Source organism: Phalangium opilio, unplaced genomic scaffold (genome assembly GCF_054372755.1).
Source record: "Phalangium opilio isolate 3A_F unplaced genomic scaffold, DU_Popi_V2 ptg000082l_1, whole genome shotgun sequence".
NCBI classification, from domain to species: domain Eukaryota; kingdom Metazoa; phylum Arthropoda; class Arachnida; order Opiliones; family Phalangiidae; genus Phalangium; species Phalangium opilio.
Window position 1 is genome coordinate 10,570,601 of NW_028324189.1, and position 16,294 is coordinate 10,586,894.

General features: G+C 35.6%; 2 protein-coding genes across 2 annotated transcripts; one reads left to right on the top strand and one right to left on the bottom strand.

Annotated features, from left to right (window-relative positions):
* Positions 1 to 600: 600 nt before the first annotated feature.
* Positions 601 to 9,050, top strand: Tao (Serine/threonine-protein kinase Tao). The gene is made up of 13 exons (XM_089848529.1): positions 601 to 719; positions 1,503 to 1,649; positions 1,725 to 1,839; positions 1,916 to 1,987; positions 2,150 to 2,251; positions 2,311 to 2,356; positions 2,421 to 2,817; positions 2,873 to 3,413; positions 3,525 to 3,836; positions 3,908 to 4,477; positions 4,543 to 4,755; positions 4,829 to 5,011; positions 5,082 to 9,050. The coding sequence occupies exons 2-13, from the start codon at positions 1,633 to 1,635 to the stop codon at positions 5,328 to 5,330; spliced, it is 2,817 nt and encodes a 938-aa protein (XP_089704655.1). The 5' UTR covers positions 601 to 719; positions 1,503 to 1,632; the 3' UTR covers positions 5,331 to 9,050.
* A 1,097-nt stretch (positions 9,051 to 10,147) lies between these two features.
* fabp (fatty acid binding protein) lies at positions 10,148 to 14,946 on the bottom strand. The gene is made up of 4 exons (XM_089848540.1): positions 14,720 to 14,946; positions 10,595 to 10,767; positions 10,436 to 10,534; positions 10,148 to 10,370 (listed from the first exon to the last, which is right to left on the bottom strand). Exons 1-4 carry the CDS (start codon positions 14,787 to 14,789, stop codon positions 10,320 to 10,322), a joined length of 393 nt encoding a protein of 130 aa, XP_089704666.1. The 5' UTR covers positions 14,790 to 14,946; the 3' UTR covers positions 10,148 to 10,319.
* Between the last annotated feature and the right edge of the window lie 1,348 nt (positions 14,947 to 16,294).

Consider the following 16,294-nt stretch of genomic DNA (forward strand, 5'->3'; position numbering starts at 1 on the left):
ACAGACTGGTGTCCATGTGGGATGGACGAAGACCAAAAGATGGTGGTGATTAGAAGCCAGTAAGTACAGATTGGTCTCCGTGTGGGATGGACAAAAACCAGAAGATGGTGGTGTGAGAACTCAAGTAGAGGAGCCATTTCCGTGACTGTGAAAGCAGTTCGGAAATGGCGAACACGTTTGCTCCGATTTGGAAACTGCGAACGCGGTCACGTGGGTGTAACAACAGACACACAGACAGACACACACACACACACACACACACACGTCGAAATTAGAACCTCTCCGTGACATACGTCACTCGGAGAGGTAAAAAACTAAAAAATGTATAAATAATGCACGTAACTAAAATGTTTAAGAGCTAGATGTGTAATAAGGAAGATGTCACTCCCCGTTAGTTTGCCCATAGAGCCCCACATATACAATGTCATTAACATTTCTTTCTTGAGCAAAAAAAAAGGTTTTTCGACGGATATTTAGTTTCAATAGATTTATGTATTGGGATAACTAATTTCTTGTAGTTCCGGTAATCGATCACCGTAATTTATTCGATGATTTTATGTTAGTGTCGAACCCCTCTGTGTGGGGTGATTTGTTTTTGACCCCCTTTTTTTCGCCCAAGTGTGTAGAGCTCGGAGTCCTCCGAGTCTGAGAGCTCGAAAACGGGAAATGGAAATGGCTTCGCATACGATTTGTACGTGTTTTTGGTGCAATACTAATTGGTAAGTTTGTTTAAAACGTTTCATTAACTCTTTTAATAACTTGTTAAAGGGTGCGAAATAGTTCTTAAGCTGTATATTAGTTTCTGTAAGCTTAAAGAAACTTTAGGCTTAGCGAAAGTGCGTTTTAGGTAGATGTTGCGGTATGCCGAGGCTTAGCGTAGAGCCAAATTTCTTCAACATGGGTGCCCGTGCCCGTGGCCTCAGTTGCCACACGCCCTCGTCAAAGTCATTCTTAAACGCGCAATTAAGTGTAATTAACTATTCGGTACTGATTTTCAAGTTTAAAATTCTTTATATCATTCATATTGATACTATGCGAGATAAGATGGGGCTTCCCGAGCTAATGATTTGCAACTTAATAAAACCCAAATTTTATTGTGTCAGTGTAAAATAGGCCTACTACATTCTATTCCTGGAAATCCAGACTTTTTGGAGTCTATCCGTGAAAAATTGATTATGAAATGAATAAGCCGTGACAATTTAAGCAGTGTTTTGATGAATTGCCAGGTATTACAATCTGCCTGTTAGAAATAGTTTTGAAGGGTGTTACTTTGATACAAAACAACAAAATCTAGTGTAGTAGTGGTATAGCTCTACAATGTTGTCAGAGATCATTGCGCCTTCGTTTTTGCGCTAACGTTTACTTTGTATTAAATGTTTATAAGACAATGTTGCGAAATTTATTATGAAAAGTTTAGTTACAGAAGTGAAATTTGCATAATCAAAATTATTACATAGTTCAAAGAAATTATGACACTTTTTTACGTTAACACTTCTGTGTAGATGTGAAGAAATATCTTACTTCCATGTGACGCGAATGTTGAGTCAGTGTAGTATCATAATTGCCAAAGAAGTCTATATATTGAATCTACCTCTCTGCTGATAAGGGGAGAGGGTAGGTCAATCTTTAGCCATGCCCTCCCTCCCTAGGTAAGAAAGTTGACCGGCAACATTTGGTTCTTTGTAGTTAGCTTTATATATTAAATTTTTAAACAAAAACTATAGGCCGGGGAGCCTGAAAGATCCCGATATAGCTGATTTATTTGATAAAGAAGATCCTGAAAAAATATTTGTTGATTTGAGGGAAATTGGACATGGCAGTTTTGGCGCTGTTTACTATGTAAGAATTAAGCATAAGTTTGCAATTCTGAGATGGTTGGTCTCAAATTTGAAATTTTACAATGAAATACAAATAGGCTCGAAATGCTGTTACCAAAGAAGTTGTGGCCATCAAAAAAATGTCTTTTGCTGGAAAGCAAAGTGCAGAAGTAAATGAACTTTCTTGTTCATTTTTGGGTGCTAACCACTTTATTTATGATGGAAAATATTAAAATCCATATATAATTTAAAAGTGGTTACCTCCTTGCATACTTTACTGTCTGTCCTTGGTTCCTACCTCATACTTACACGTTTTATTATCAATCTGTCAGAAATGGCAAGATATAATCAAGGAAGTGAAATTTCTTCGCCAACTAAAACATCGCAATACTATAGATTATAAAGGATGCTATTTAAAAGACCATACAGCATGGGTGAGACTCAAAAGTCCACCGTGTTGAAATTATAAGTTTATTTACCGTATTTGTTTTAGCTTATTATGGAATATTGTTTGGGTTCCGCTTCCGATATCATTGAAGGTAGTTCGAAAAGGAAAATCCTTGTCTCTGCAACAACCTCTAATAACTCTTTCTGAAATTGTAGTACATAAGAAACCTCTTAAAGAGGAAGAAATTAGCGCCATATGTCAAGATGCGTTGTATGGCTTGGAATATTTGCATTCTTTGGGTAGAATTCATAGAGATGTGAAAGCTGGCAATATTCTCTTGACTGAAAATGGAACGGTTAAACTAGCCGACTTTGGGTCGGCCTCTTTAGTCTGTCCCGCTAATTCCTTTGTGGGAACGCCCTATTGGATGGCTCCTGAAGTTATTTTAGCCATGGATGAAGGACAGTACGAGGGCAAAGTGGATATCTGGTCTCTGGGCATTACTTGCATCGAACTAGCGGAGCGCAAGCCGCCATATTTTAACATGAATGCCATGAGTGCCTTGTATCATATAGCTCAGAATGATTCTCCTACTTTGGGTGCTGGAGAATGGTAAATAAGTGGTTAAAATGAGTCGAGCGTGGTGTTATAACGTTTGTAACTTTAGGAGCGACGTTTTTCGCGAATTCGTTGATACTTGCCTGCAAAAGAATCCTAATAGCCGACCAACTGCCACTAGGTTACTCCAACACACTTTTTTAACTCGTCAACGCCCGGCTAGAGTTGTCCTGGAACTAATTCAGAGAACAAAGGCCGCGGTTCGAGAATTAGACAACCTAAACTATAGAAAAATGAAGAAGATCTTGATGGTAGATAATCAAGAGAATGAGACTTCCTCGACGGCTAGTAACACCGAGACGGAAGAGGAAACATCTTCCATCAGTTCTTTTCAAGACGACGAGCGATTGGGGGTTTCGAGTAGCGGCGGTGTTAGCTCAGTAGTAGGGGGAGGCAATGGGGGAATTCAAGGGGGAGAGGATAGCAGCAAGAGTAACAGTATTACCAGCGTACAAAGCCAACAGAGCGAAGGTGTCAGCGCCAGCAGTCAAAATAGCAGTACCAATAGCCTTCCCCCATCTTCCCTCGACAATGATTCCACCTACAATTATCCGGCTTCTTTTAGATGTCAGACTCGAACTAGTCCTTCTGTAAGTAACGCCTTAAGTCCCCATCAGAAGAAGAGAATGTTTGAGTTTACTTACCTCCTTAAGTCCCCATTAGTCATAACTGAACTCAAACATTCTCTTCTTCGGATTCAGAATTCGTCATCGGCTAGCCTGAATAGCACGGAAATAGGTGCGAATAACTTTGCAACTATTCGAACGACGTCGATCGTGACTCGGCAGATAAAGGAGCATGAACAAGAAAACCAAATGCACGAACAAATGTCGGGCTACAAGAGATTGCGCAGACAACACCAAAAAGCTCTCATTCAGTTGGAAGCCAAGTGTCGTCAAGAGATGGAGGAGCATAAACAAAAGCTTGATAAGGAGTATGAAACGCTTCTCACTCAGTTTAGCAAGGAACTTGAGAAACTCCAAATGAAACATCAACAAGACCTTGAAAGAAAAGTGAGATGATGTTTTGGGAAGGTGGTCAAAGTACTCAAAATGTACAAATTTCGCTGTTTTTCACGTTTCAGCTAAAGCACAATCTAGCTAACGAAAAACGACACAGTAGAACGATTGTTCAACAACACGAAGACGAGCAAAAGCGGCTTCAAAACCAATTGAAAACGGAATATAAGTATAGTAAAGAACGTTTAAAGAAGGAGATTGGTTTGAGCGACGCTCCAGCGCGTCAAAAGGACGACGCTTTGCGTTCTCAAAAGGACGAAATTCTTCAAAGACAAGCGTCTTTGTTCCAACGCCTTCAACGGGACCAGTCTGACTATCATCGTCTGGAAATTCGGAAGTTTAGGCGCCGAAAGTTGTTGCAATATCATCAACTGGAACAAGACCTTCTTCAGGAAGAACTGAACAAAAGACAAGCTCAATTGGAACAGGCCCACTCGATCCTCCTGCACCATCACGAACTCACTCAGGAATTGGAATACAGACAACAACGTTTGGTCCATCAACTGCGAGAAGATCAAGTCAGAAAACAACATCACACTGAACTCGCCAATCAGCAAGAGTACAATGACCGAAGAGAAAGAGAGTTGAGGAAAAAACAGGCGCTCGAAGTTAAACAACAACCCAAAAGTCTTAAAGTACGCTTTTCCTTTGTAGCTTCTTTATTAAGGTTCCTCTTGAGAATCCAATTTTAAACTTACAGCAAAAAGAACTTCAAATTCGTAAACAATTCAGAGAAACGTGTAAAATTCAAACTAGACAGTATAAGGCTTGGAAGAATCAAATTTTGGCTTCTACTCCGAAAGAGGAGCAAAAAGCTGTCATTAAGAAACTGAAAGAGGAGCAGAGACGTAAATTAGCCATCTTGGGAGAACAATATGAGCAGAGTATCGCGGATATGTTACAAAAACAATCGGTAATTTTCAATTGTGCCATTTTGTTGTAAAGTTTTTTTAATTTTGCGTAAAACTTGTTGTAAATTTTGATAGATTCGTTTGGACGAATCCCAAGAACTAGAATATCGTCAATTGAAGGAACAACTTCATCAGGAATTGGAGTTACTAACTGCCTTTCAAAGCAAAATTAAGATGCAGTCTGAAACTCAACGTAATCGTGAACGTAAAGAGCTTGAGGAACGGGTATCTATTCGTAGAGCTCTCTTGGAACAAAAGGTTGGAGTTCTTTATAAGAAAGGGCTATGGGGTAAGGGTCAATTAATATAATACCGAAATTCTTTTTAAGATGGAGCTGGAAAAGAATCAGTTTCAAGAAGAACGTTCGGAACGCCAGCGTCTCTTATTAGAGCGTCAGCAACAAGAAATTGAGGCTTTTGATGAAGAAAGCGCTCGTTTAGGATTTAACGCTATGGCTATCGCGGAAGCTTCTCAAGAACCTCTTTGCGATGACGAACACGATGCCAGCATCAGTGGTTCTATGCTTTCTTTAGTCCACAGTAACAGCTCTAGCTCCTTCACTCACGCTGAGCTCTGAAAGTTTAAACGGTAGGATTTTCTTTAAAAAAATAAAAAAAAGAAGAATTTAAATAATTTTTTCGGGTAACGTTGACGGACGGGAATTTGTTTGTTTATTTGTTTGTTTTTAAATGGTAAACATTGAAAAACAATCCCCGTCTTTAATTAAAGAGTAAACCCTCATATGCGCGCTTTAAGGCAAATATTACACAACATATGTTGAACTATCTATAAACAATAAATAGGATCATATAATAAAAACAAACTATAAAAAAGGGGTTCTCGGTGTTGTCGCGTCAATTTTAACGAGCTTTAGTAAATAAAATACTAATACTATACTTTTTGACTCGTTAAAATTAATATTGGACCCGGATGAAAAAACAGTCTTAACGGTAAAGAGAAAATTCAAAATCCCAGCAGACACTTATCTTTAATTCTATACCCCCCCTAAACAAACAAATATTTAGCGTAGCGTGCATTGCATCCTTAACATTTTTAAAAGTTACCGACGTAGCGTAATTTAGCAACAAAATAAAAACTTATTAATTAATTAATTAAAACCCCAAAAAAAAAATTAGGTTTGGGGGAATTTAATTTACAATTATTTTAGTTACACGACACGATATTTTGACGATTGGATTTGATAATGAGTGAGAAAAACTGAAAAAGCCATTAGAATGATTGACTCGTAACTTAACCAAGTATAATACGTACTTTTTAAAAACGTTTCTTCCATCTGTTTTGTTATAAGTGGGTGTGTGCGAAAGTTTACATTGATTATTGAAAGATATCGTCATAAATTATGATACAGAATTTAAAAAACATTTTCTTTTACTACTTTAACTACAAAAAAACTTGGCAATAGAAAATATTTACAACAACTTTAGACGATTGGAATAGTCGAAATGATAAGGAAAAATGATCATAGTTTAATTAACTAGTTTCGGAATTATCTGAAACGGTATTGAGTACATTCAATCATGGACTTTTTAATTTCTAAATTTATTTACTAATTAAGATCTCCTAATCCGCGAGATGAATCGATCCAGAAAGACAAGTTTATAAAATTATACCGGTAACTCTCATCTATTTGTATTATTTTAGCTATAGCTACGCTGCGTTTTTTTTAAAGAAATGAAACTTAAATAAAAAGAGTAAGACACGTTGTGATTTAATTATTTTCTTTTCCTTTCGATATCTCAAAGCTTGTAGGTGTTAATGTTAATTAAAAAAAAGAAATAAACTTCGAATATTATTTTTTAGTTTAATGAAAGTAACGTTAACGTTAACGTTGTCGCTTTTATAACTTATCTATATAAGTTATATCAGAAGTAGGATAAGGGACTAGAAGTAAAGAGCTCTAGCACTGGTAATAGATCCCGGCACTAGTGAACAAATTTGAGGATTTTATGCCGCTTCAATCGCGCCTACACTAGAGAGAAAAAATTGGTCGAGTTCCAAAAATATTTCCTACCCCCTTCCCCTCAACCTAAAGCCGCGGAACACGGACATACGCGGGTGCTTGAATCTAGTTCGGCCGTCTACCGCCACGAGCGTCTCACGTTTTGGAGGGGAAATTCGGAAACCGCTACCAGAGGGCCAACCGTCGGTGCGTTATCGAGAATATTCACTTTCGCCAAGTGAATTCAGAATTTGGTTAGCTCAGTATATACTTCTAGTCCCTTATCCTACTTCTGGTTATATATCCAAAGAGTCATACAAACCCCCTTTCTTCCCCCCCCGTTCCTCCATCGTTTTAACACGAAATTAATTAAGATATAAATTTCGCCGCTGGCTGCTTTGGGATTAAGTTTAATTTAATTTAAACAAATTTAGATAAAACGGAAATATACAACAAAAAAAAAATGAAAAAATGAAAATAAAATAATAAAAATAAAAAAGATATGTGCCGTGTTTCATGTTTATTGTCGATAATTTGTAAACGTAGCCAAAAACATAATTGCAAGAAATGCATGTTTGAGATAAAAAGGAAATAACGTCGAATAAGAAACAAAAAAAATTATATATATAAATAAAAATTACGCTACTCCCTTATAACCACCCCTAAATCTTTTCACACACAAACACATACATACACCGTATGTGTAATTGTCATTAAGATCTGATGATTTTTAATAAGATTGAAACAAAGAAATTAATTAATTATACTTGGAATGAGAAAAGTTTTATATTTTGTTGTTTTTTTGTTTGGCTGTAAGTTTAGGTTGGATGTTTTTACTGATAAACTGATACAGAGTGTGAATTTTTAATTTAAAATGGCTGACCTTTATTGGTAAGTTAGAAAAATGCACGCCACGGTAGTACCGCGTATTACCACCGCGTATGGTTTTACGGGCACTTCTTTGAAGGATTGGAACTTTAGGCTTAGCTATAGTTAGGGACCCTGTAATTTAATCGAGAGCCAATCATTCAGAGGCCACTGTTAGGCTTGCCATATTCATCCCCTGTTCTTTTATGTTCTGTATAAGCAAGAAGTGATATCTAGTTTAAAAGGGAGAAGGTATAAATTAGCCACATTTATAATCTAGCTTTATCTCCAGTCCAAACGTAGCCTGTCCTGAGTTAATCCCCGCCTCTAAATTACAACCAGCATCTCATTTGTTCTTGAAAACTCACATCAGCGTGACGCAAATGACGAAAATTACAGTCATATTTTCCAACTGAGGAGAGTGTAGCGAAATAGCCCGGTCTCCTTTTACGTCCCCCCTTGTATTTTGAAAGGGGGGACTGGGACTATGGCGCGCGAATACTTAGGCAACTTATACCTTCTCCCTAATAAACTAGATATCACTTCTTTTCTTTGTATAAGCTTAACAACTCGGGGCACTGTTTCTTCCGATCTGAGGAAATTCTTCAGCTCAGGTTGGTGTTAACGTTACTGGCCAACTACTTAGATTCGTAGCTCCGTATTCCCACGCTAAGCCAGCGAGTTTATTCATAGATTGATCAATAGTTTTAGTGCCCCTAGCCAAGTAAATAATTTGATTGTTTATGTTGACCGATAACGAATTTAGTGAATTTTTAAGCAGTTTATTCGCTGTGTTATAACAGCTTATAATTCGTGCTTACTTCAACGTCATTCAACCAACCCGTTTTCCCCCCGATGATTGTGGGAAGATAGATGGTTGAGAATATTTGGTTTTAATTTTAAATTAATTTTGTTGCGCGCGAAAATCATTTTAATTTAATGTAGTTGGTTGGTCGTCTAAATTAATTAATTAAGTTAAAAAGACTGAGATGCATTTTGGAAGAATAATAACGTTTTGTTCGTTAAGCAACTGTGAATATCCAAAATATACCACAGGGGGTTTAATGAAAGAAATATTTAAGAACCCCAAGGCTTCATTTTTCATATTATTAATTAATTAAATAATTAATAATTAGTTAAGTAAATAAATAATTAAGCTAGAAAAGAAATTAATTAATTCATTGATTGTATTCATATTTTTCTTTCGTTGTCAAGATGATGAAAACCTATTGTTTGTTTTTGTTTTTTTTTTATCCGTGTTATAAATTTTATTTAAAAATTCGTTTTATCCTAAACGCTTTAATAACTCTTCATCTACGATATCCCCCTTTATATTTTAGTACTTTTACTCTATGGTAATTAGCTGATAAATAATTAACTTCCAATTGTAAATAGAACTGTATAAAAATAATGGTCACACGATTTGTGAGAATTAAAAATAATAAATTCAATAAAACGAATTTTAACAAACGCCCGCTTTACGCCTATAACAATGTCTTTTCATTTATTACTATACTAACTAATTACCTCTCCGAGAGACGATGACGTCACGGAGACATGGAGAGGTATTATACTGGACGTCTCTGTGTGAGTGTCTGTCACCTCGTTCGCAGATCAGAGAAACTTGTTTATTTTGGTTTCCCAACTTGTTTAATGACTCTGAGAGGTATTACACTGGACGTGTCTGGGTGTGGATATGTCACCTCGTTCGCAGATCGGAGGAAACTTGTTTATTTTGGTTTTCCAACTTGTTTAATGACTCGGAGAGGTATTACACTGGACGTATCTGGGTGTGGGTATGTCACCTCGTTCGCAGATTCGAGGAAACGTGTTTATTATGATTTCCCAACTTGTTTAATGACTCGGAGAGGTATTACACTGGACGTGCCTGGGTGTGGGTATGTCACCTCGATGGCAGATTCGAGGAAATGTGTTTATTATGATTTCCCAACTTGTTTAATGGCTCTGAGTGGTATTACACTGGACGTGTCTGGGTGTGGGTATGTCACCTCGATGGCAGATCCTAGGAAACTTTTTTATTTTGGTTTCCCAACTTGTTTAATGACTCTGAGAGGTATTACACTGGACGTGTCTGGGTGTGGGTATGTCACCTCGATGGCAGATTCGAGGAAACGTATTTATTATGATTTCCCAACTTGTTTAATGATTCGGAGAGGTATTACAATGGGCGTATCTGTGTGTATGTCTGACACCGCTTTCACATATCGAACCGTCTATTTTGGTTTCCAAATAGTTTAATTAATGGACCACATATTAATTAGGTTCGAATTTTTTTTATTTTAATTATTTTGTTTGCCAGTTTTTTATTTATTTTATTATTTTTTTTTTCGTATAAAAAAGGTTGGTGTAAATTAGCAAAATTGTTACAAATATTTGGTTGGGTTTTATTTTTTTTTTAGAAAAAAGTCAAAAAACAATGTTCTGAGCAATTTTTTTGAATGGATTTCTGGATTTTTTTTTTGCCTGAATGTGAATATTTTTGGAGTGGAAACATTTTAAAAAATAGTGTGTTACTTAAAAAAAAAACCTTATGGCACAAACCTATATATCATGACCAAAAGCAAGCTTTTTTATTTTATTTTAAAATAATAATGATCAAATGGTAGTTTTTTTATTTGAAATGCGAAACGAAATTATAGCGATTTTTTTATAATAGGAACAAGGGTTTTTTAACTATATAATTTTTTTTTGGAGGAATTGGCAGTAACGCGTTACATATTAGCAACGTTCGTAGCGACGAGTGCAAAGGACATCTCCAACTGTACATGTCTGGAAATATTTTTTAATTATCATTCGTAATTTAGAAAGGCCTATTTATCCCTGATTTTACATACCACTTTCAACGATTCTCCATCGACTTCACGAATGATAGATACTTCTTTGTCACCAAACTGTTTTTGAACCAGTTTACCATCATCCAAAGTGACTACCGTCTGAAAGAAATAGTTTTATTTTTAGTCTTAATATTTTTAATTACTAATCTAATACCTTACCTTCACTCTAGCACCGTCAAGACGATCTTCTTCGAACTCCTCACCCAATTTAAATTTGATTTCAGTGTTTTTCAATGTAGTTTCGGTCTTTATACTCCACTCATCTCCGTTGTTGCTGATATCTACAACAGGTTTTGAAGATGCTCCCAGCTTCCTCATTACCATTCCAACACCTAGAATATATTTTGAAACGTATGAGTTAATAAATAAGACATTTAAAATTAATTTCAAGAAAGTATATCAAAAATATCGTTATTTTCTAGCTATATATAATTTAAAGTTTCCCGCCTTTTTTATAAGCCAATCAGAGCCCTCAAATATTTTTATCATCCAATCATATCCCGGGATTCCCGGCTTTGAGAGCCTGTCGGAAAAACAGTAAATCGCCACGGAAGTTTTTCGCTGTTCAAATTTCGATAAAAAATAATTATAAACGGATAATTTCGCGTTAAAATTAGTGTATTTTGTAGCAGGTACCGCATTTGAATGATATTTCACCAAAAAAAGACTGCGACAACGGAATATCCATGGTAAATATGTTTTTTTAACTCTGACATTCTCTACTCTGTCGTGTAGCCAAGGCTTACGATTGCAACTTTCGAGTTTCTTGAGGTTCAATTTACCGCCGAAATTTGCACGTTAAGCCTTGGGTCGTCAAAGTCATATGGCTCTATCTCGTAATCGTAAATCATGATGCGTCGTGTTTTGGCATAAATTATTATTAAATTCTTATACATTAAGGCAATTAACTGGGAAATAATTTTACGACATTAAATAATTATATTAGAAATAAATTTTAAAGTAATCAGCAATTTATGTAGATGTCCTCCTATAGAGTAGTGGCACTCCATGTTAATTTCTCATAGAGCGTAACGTAGCCAAAGGCAGGGAGGTGCCATTACTCTATAAATCGGTAATTAGAATTAAAGCAAAGGTAGATGAGGGTATCGGTATGAATCATTTTCAAGATAAGCAGTTAATTTTTGAATTATAATTAGCGTCGGTAAATTGATGTCTATAAGGTCATCAACGGTGTTTTTCTGTTGATAAATTTTAAGTGGCCTATGGTTTAGATAACAATTTATAAGGAAACGTCTTCAACAAACTCTAAAAAGTGGGTTTGTTTAAGTGGTTCAGATAATTACATTTGAGTTTTTAGAAGTAGAGTATAAAATTGTGGGGTTTTTGATGATGAAGACATAATGATAATACTATAATTGAAGATAATAATTGTCAGGTTGCAGATTATATTAAGTGTCGAGAGTGTGGGAGTTTTTACATAAAATACAACGGTAAACGCTATCAATTGCTTAATAAAAATGTCAAGGACATATTAAACTACCACCTTTATGGAGCGCAATCTAGAAAAATGCCCTATTATATCTCTGTCTCTGAGAATAAGTTATATCGTACGATAATGTAGTTGCAATTTCGGCAAATTCTATATGCTATATGTATATAAAGGGAGAGTAAAAGAGTCGAGGCATATTCAGACTAAGTTACCCCCTCTTGTTGGCCAGTGTTAGATAGTTAACTCTCCCTTTAAAGGCCTTGTTCAGGAATAAAACGATCATATAATGCACCCAGAAGTATTGTATAAACCGGAAACGGACCATTATTATAGAAAACACAGACGAACATAAGTGTTAAGTCCGCGTGTTTGATATGTGATTCATATCCTCGTTTAATAAAATCCATTGAATGTTAGTTTAGCGCAGTTTTTACAATTACCACGATTAAACTAAATGATAAATGGTTTTGGAGCGTTGAAGCGTAAAACCAGAAGTTCATAAACACAAAGTTATTAATAATGGAAAAAGTATTTATATACTTTTGGTAATGGAATTTTTTCTATCCAAATATTTTAGAGTTTTAATATATCTTCACGTTGATATACTTCTAGTATTAAAATTGTATTTGTTGTATTGATTCGATTTTCGCGGGTATTTTTTTATTTCACTCCCGCCATTTCGCCGGCCGTCTGGGCCACGTGTTCACGTCACGCTCTCGTAAGGCGCGGTTTTAATAATACTGTCAGGAAAGGTTGCGTATCCTTTAATTGTGGTTACGCGTTAGACATATTCACTAGACAGTAACGGTAGCATTTGAGGGCGGAGAGGCCGGCATCTCTCTGAGAGGAAATTCTTTGAAATCCAGATGAACAAGAGAGCGCGGAGAGCAGACGCGCTGAGCGAGCAGATTGCCTCCATTGTTATCCCTTAATTCAACTTGTATCAACCTAAGTCTGCACTAAATAGAAACCTGCTCTCATTCTATATCCTTCTACAAAAATCCCTTAATTTCTAAATGAACCGCCCGCATTTATCTCTGGTACAAACTCACTCTGACCATTTTACTCCTACACTTTTCAAGCATTGAAAATTTACCTCAAGCCAAGTTTGTCTCAAGGGCAATACTAAAATACATTGAACCATAACCTTAACTCTATTGCATAGTTAGCTAGAAATAACGAAATTTTAATCACGCTATTTGTAAATTAAAAATTTCATCTTTTTTAATGGAATTTTAAAACGCAACTTGCACGCTATGAAGGGTCGCGTTTAACACTGTACACCAATGGCGTTATCAGCCTGCAACCCTGAACTTCTTAGAAATACAGAGAAATCCCTTTTTTTCTTTATGAATGAATGACTAATTTCTAAATAATTTTTCTTTTCTTAAACCCCTCCGGGCCTCAGGGCGTTACATTAATTTAATTTTCAAGATAAGTGTCTACCAAAGCCCATAGGCAATTGCATCATCTTTAAGCCATCCTTTACGCCTTAAATTCACTTCATACTTAAACTGAAATTTAAAGAAAAAGATATTCTCACGGTGGTGACTGGTATCCACGATGTTAAAGTTCAATGGCCCTAACTTTTTTCTCACTTACTTACTTGAAGTTGAAATCAAATTCACGACTTTTTTTATATTATATTCAACTATACATAGACCCTTTATCAATCCCAATTTAACTGTACAGTACGTTCAAAGCTAAGATTCGTATATTTTTAACTAGGAATCCAATCTAAACTTAGATTGAACTGTTTGAACTACCCTATTATTAGGATGAGCTTATTATATCATCCCTTTATTTCAATTGAGAAAAAAACGAGGGGACAGTCACTCGGCGTAATCTGTGTGCATTATGTATCACACGTAATAGGAGTAGAGGCAAATGGAAAGTGAATAGCCCCTCGTAGACATTTGCCTTAGGCAAAAAAAAAATAAAAAATAAAATATTGGATAGACTCCAGAAAATGTAATATACATCGAAATATATACTTAACTCTAATTACATGTATAGTTAATATCAATTAAGATCAAATTATCGCCTCGTATCTTGTATGGGAGCGCTAAATATTTCAACACATTTTTTTTTTAATTTTTTTTATTTTATATTTAAAGTGGAAGGGAAATATTTTATAATTTTAAAAATTAATTTAATTTATTCCTAGATCAGATCAGGTGACGTACTGAATATTTCAACACTTTAAATGAAATTTTATATTTAAGCCTCAAAGTGACAGGAAATTTTTATATTAATTAAATTTTAAATAAATAATTTCTGAAGCCCCGTGATAATAATATCACATGATCAAAAGACCCACCCAACCTGGCCTTATTGCGCAAACATAAACCTTAAAAGGGTACCCCAAATTTATTCCTAAATCACCCTAAAATTTATTAAGTTAAAATACATAATTTTTTTTTTTGGTTTGAAACATTGCAAAATCACATCAATTACTTTTATTACGGGTTGTTTTGCACTGCTAACATACCGTACGTACAAGCAGTTTTAAGCATAACCCGCGAAGTATTGATTAAATATATTGATTAAAATTGCCCAGGGAAGAGCTAGCTAGCTAGCCTGGGCGGCATGCAATAGGACTTTGTAGAGAAAGGCGGCAAGGCGCCTTATGGTTGGTTATGGATTTTAAACATACAATATTTACAAGTGCAAAAAAAAAACAAGAAAAAATTGTCATATCCCACGCAAAAACTTAACAGGGAGTGGGTAGTATCCTAATGTATTTTTAGCTTTAAAGCTGAGCCAACAATAACCCCTCTTCCAAAAACAAATTTGCATATTAAGAGATGAAAATTAAAATTTTTAAAACATACCCAAAGCCTTCATGAAATCCTCAAAGTTCTCGCTATCAACAAGCTTCCATCTTCCAGTGATTTCCGTCATGATTACGATTGTATTTAACAATGTTGTCTAGCGATTACAATAAGTTCCGTCCGGGTTCGGTGCTGGCTAGCTAGCTTATGGATGGGTCTGGGTCTGGTTCTGGTAGTAGAGTACTTGCAAGGAAGTGTAGTACAACAGGCCAGCCAGGAGAGAGAAATGTGATGTGAACCCCCAGGCTCGAGCTGAGATATTTAAGGGACGGTTTTACTTCACCGCCATCTGATAGAAGCCGGTGTCTAGTTTTTTTTTGATCTGATATGGATTAGTTAAAAAGTTTAGAAGTGGATAAAATGTTGCAGGTGGAAAAATTAGATAATAAAAATTACTTATTATAAGTATGGAGCTATGGATCTTTGATTAATTAATGTATCTTTATTTAAATTACTTCGTTCTTATCGATTATTTTATAATTAAATGCTTGAAATTAATTGGTTTTGCATCCATATGTTATATAGCGAAATCCGGCTTGACATTACCTAATGAAATACATTTTGTTTCTGTAAAGACTAAAGACTGGCCCAAATTAAGGGCGATGTTCTTTTAGCGAACGATTTTGAGTCGAAAATGTAACTTCTATCTCCATTTTGCCGTTTGAGTTATAATTATAACGTTTTAGGGATGACCCCTTATTTAAATAAGCATAGTCTGCTGATCAGTTTCTTAATTAAGTTTGAGGGGTCATCCGTAAAATACTATAATCAATCTTAACTCGAAAACGGTGACCCGGACAACAAAATGTCATATAGATAATAGAAATTGCATTTTCGACTCAAAATCGTTCAACCAAAGAACATCCCCCTTAATTTATGTCAGACTTTCCAGATACACCCCGTATAATTTTAATTTTAACCTTAACCTATCCCTAAAAGAGTGCTAACCAAATTTAACCTAACCATAAGGTTATGGGGTTCAGGTTGCAGTCTTATTATCCCCGAAAAGTTAATTTTCCGCGACTTTTTCTTAAGACATGTAGATCTATCTTTCTTATATCCTTCCTTTTCTATTATCAGTTTGAAGGGGCAAATACGAGGCACAGTAGTACAGTTTCTAGCCAAGCCTATAGCCTCTACATTCTTAAATTAAGATGAAAAGTTTGGAGTGTATATACGTAATGGTACTTGAAATAGAAAGAGGCCTTGGCTCTTAATTCATCCGGAGTGGTTATATCACGTGTATATTACGTCTAATATTATAGATCTAAAAAATTTCTTCGCCAAAGATAAAATAGGCACTAAAGGGCAGGTGAAATACCCTTTTTTCAATATTACTTGAAAAAAATTCTATTCACAACGTTATGGAAAGGGTGGTACCAAACAAGAAGTAATATCTAGTTTAGTAGGGAGAAGGTATAAATTCGCGCCACATTTCCAGCTTTATCTCCTGTCCAAACGTATAGGTCCGGAGTTAATCCCTGCCTCTAAATTACAACCAGCCAGCATCTCATTGGTTCTTGAAAACTCACGTCAGTGCGAGGCGAATGAGGAAGGAAAATCACGTATTTTCCG

Bases quoted from the DNA above. Each gene is read 5' to 3' on its own strand.
- fabp (XM_089848540.1), bottom strand. From the start codon at position 14,789: ATGACGGAAATCACTGGAAGATGGAAGCTTGTTGATAGCGAGAACTTT. The intron at 10,768-14,719 runs GTATGTTTTAAA...AATATATTCTAG, and splicing joins GGATTTCATGAAGGCTTTGG to GTGTTGGAATGGTAATGAGG. The intron at 10,371-10,435 runs GTATGTAAAATC...AAATATTTCCAG, and splicing joins ATGGAGAATCGTTGAAAGTG to ACATGTACAGTTGGAGATGT.
- Tao (XM_089848529.1), top strand. The intron at 1,840-1,915 runs GTAAGAATTAAG...AAATACAAATAG, and splicing joins GTTTTGGCGCTGTTTACTAT to GCTCGAAATGCTGTTACCAA. The intron at 2,357-2,420 runs GTAGTTCGAAAA...CTGAAATTGTAG, and splicing joins CGCTTCCGATATCATTGAAG to TACATAAGAAACCTCTTAAA.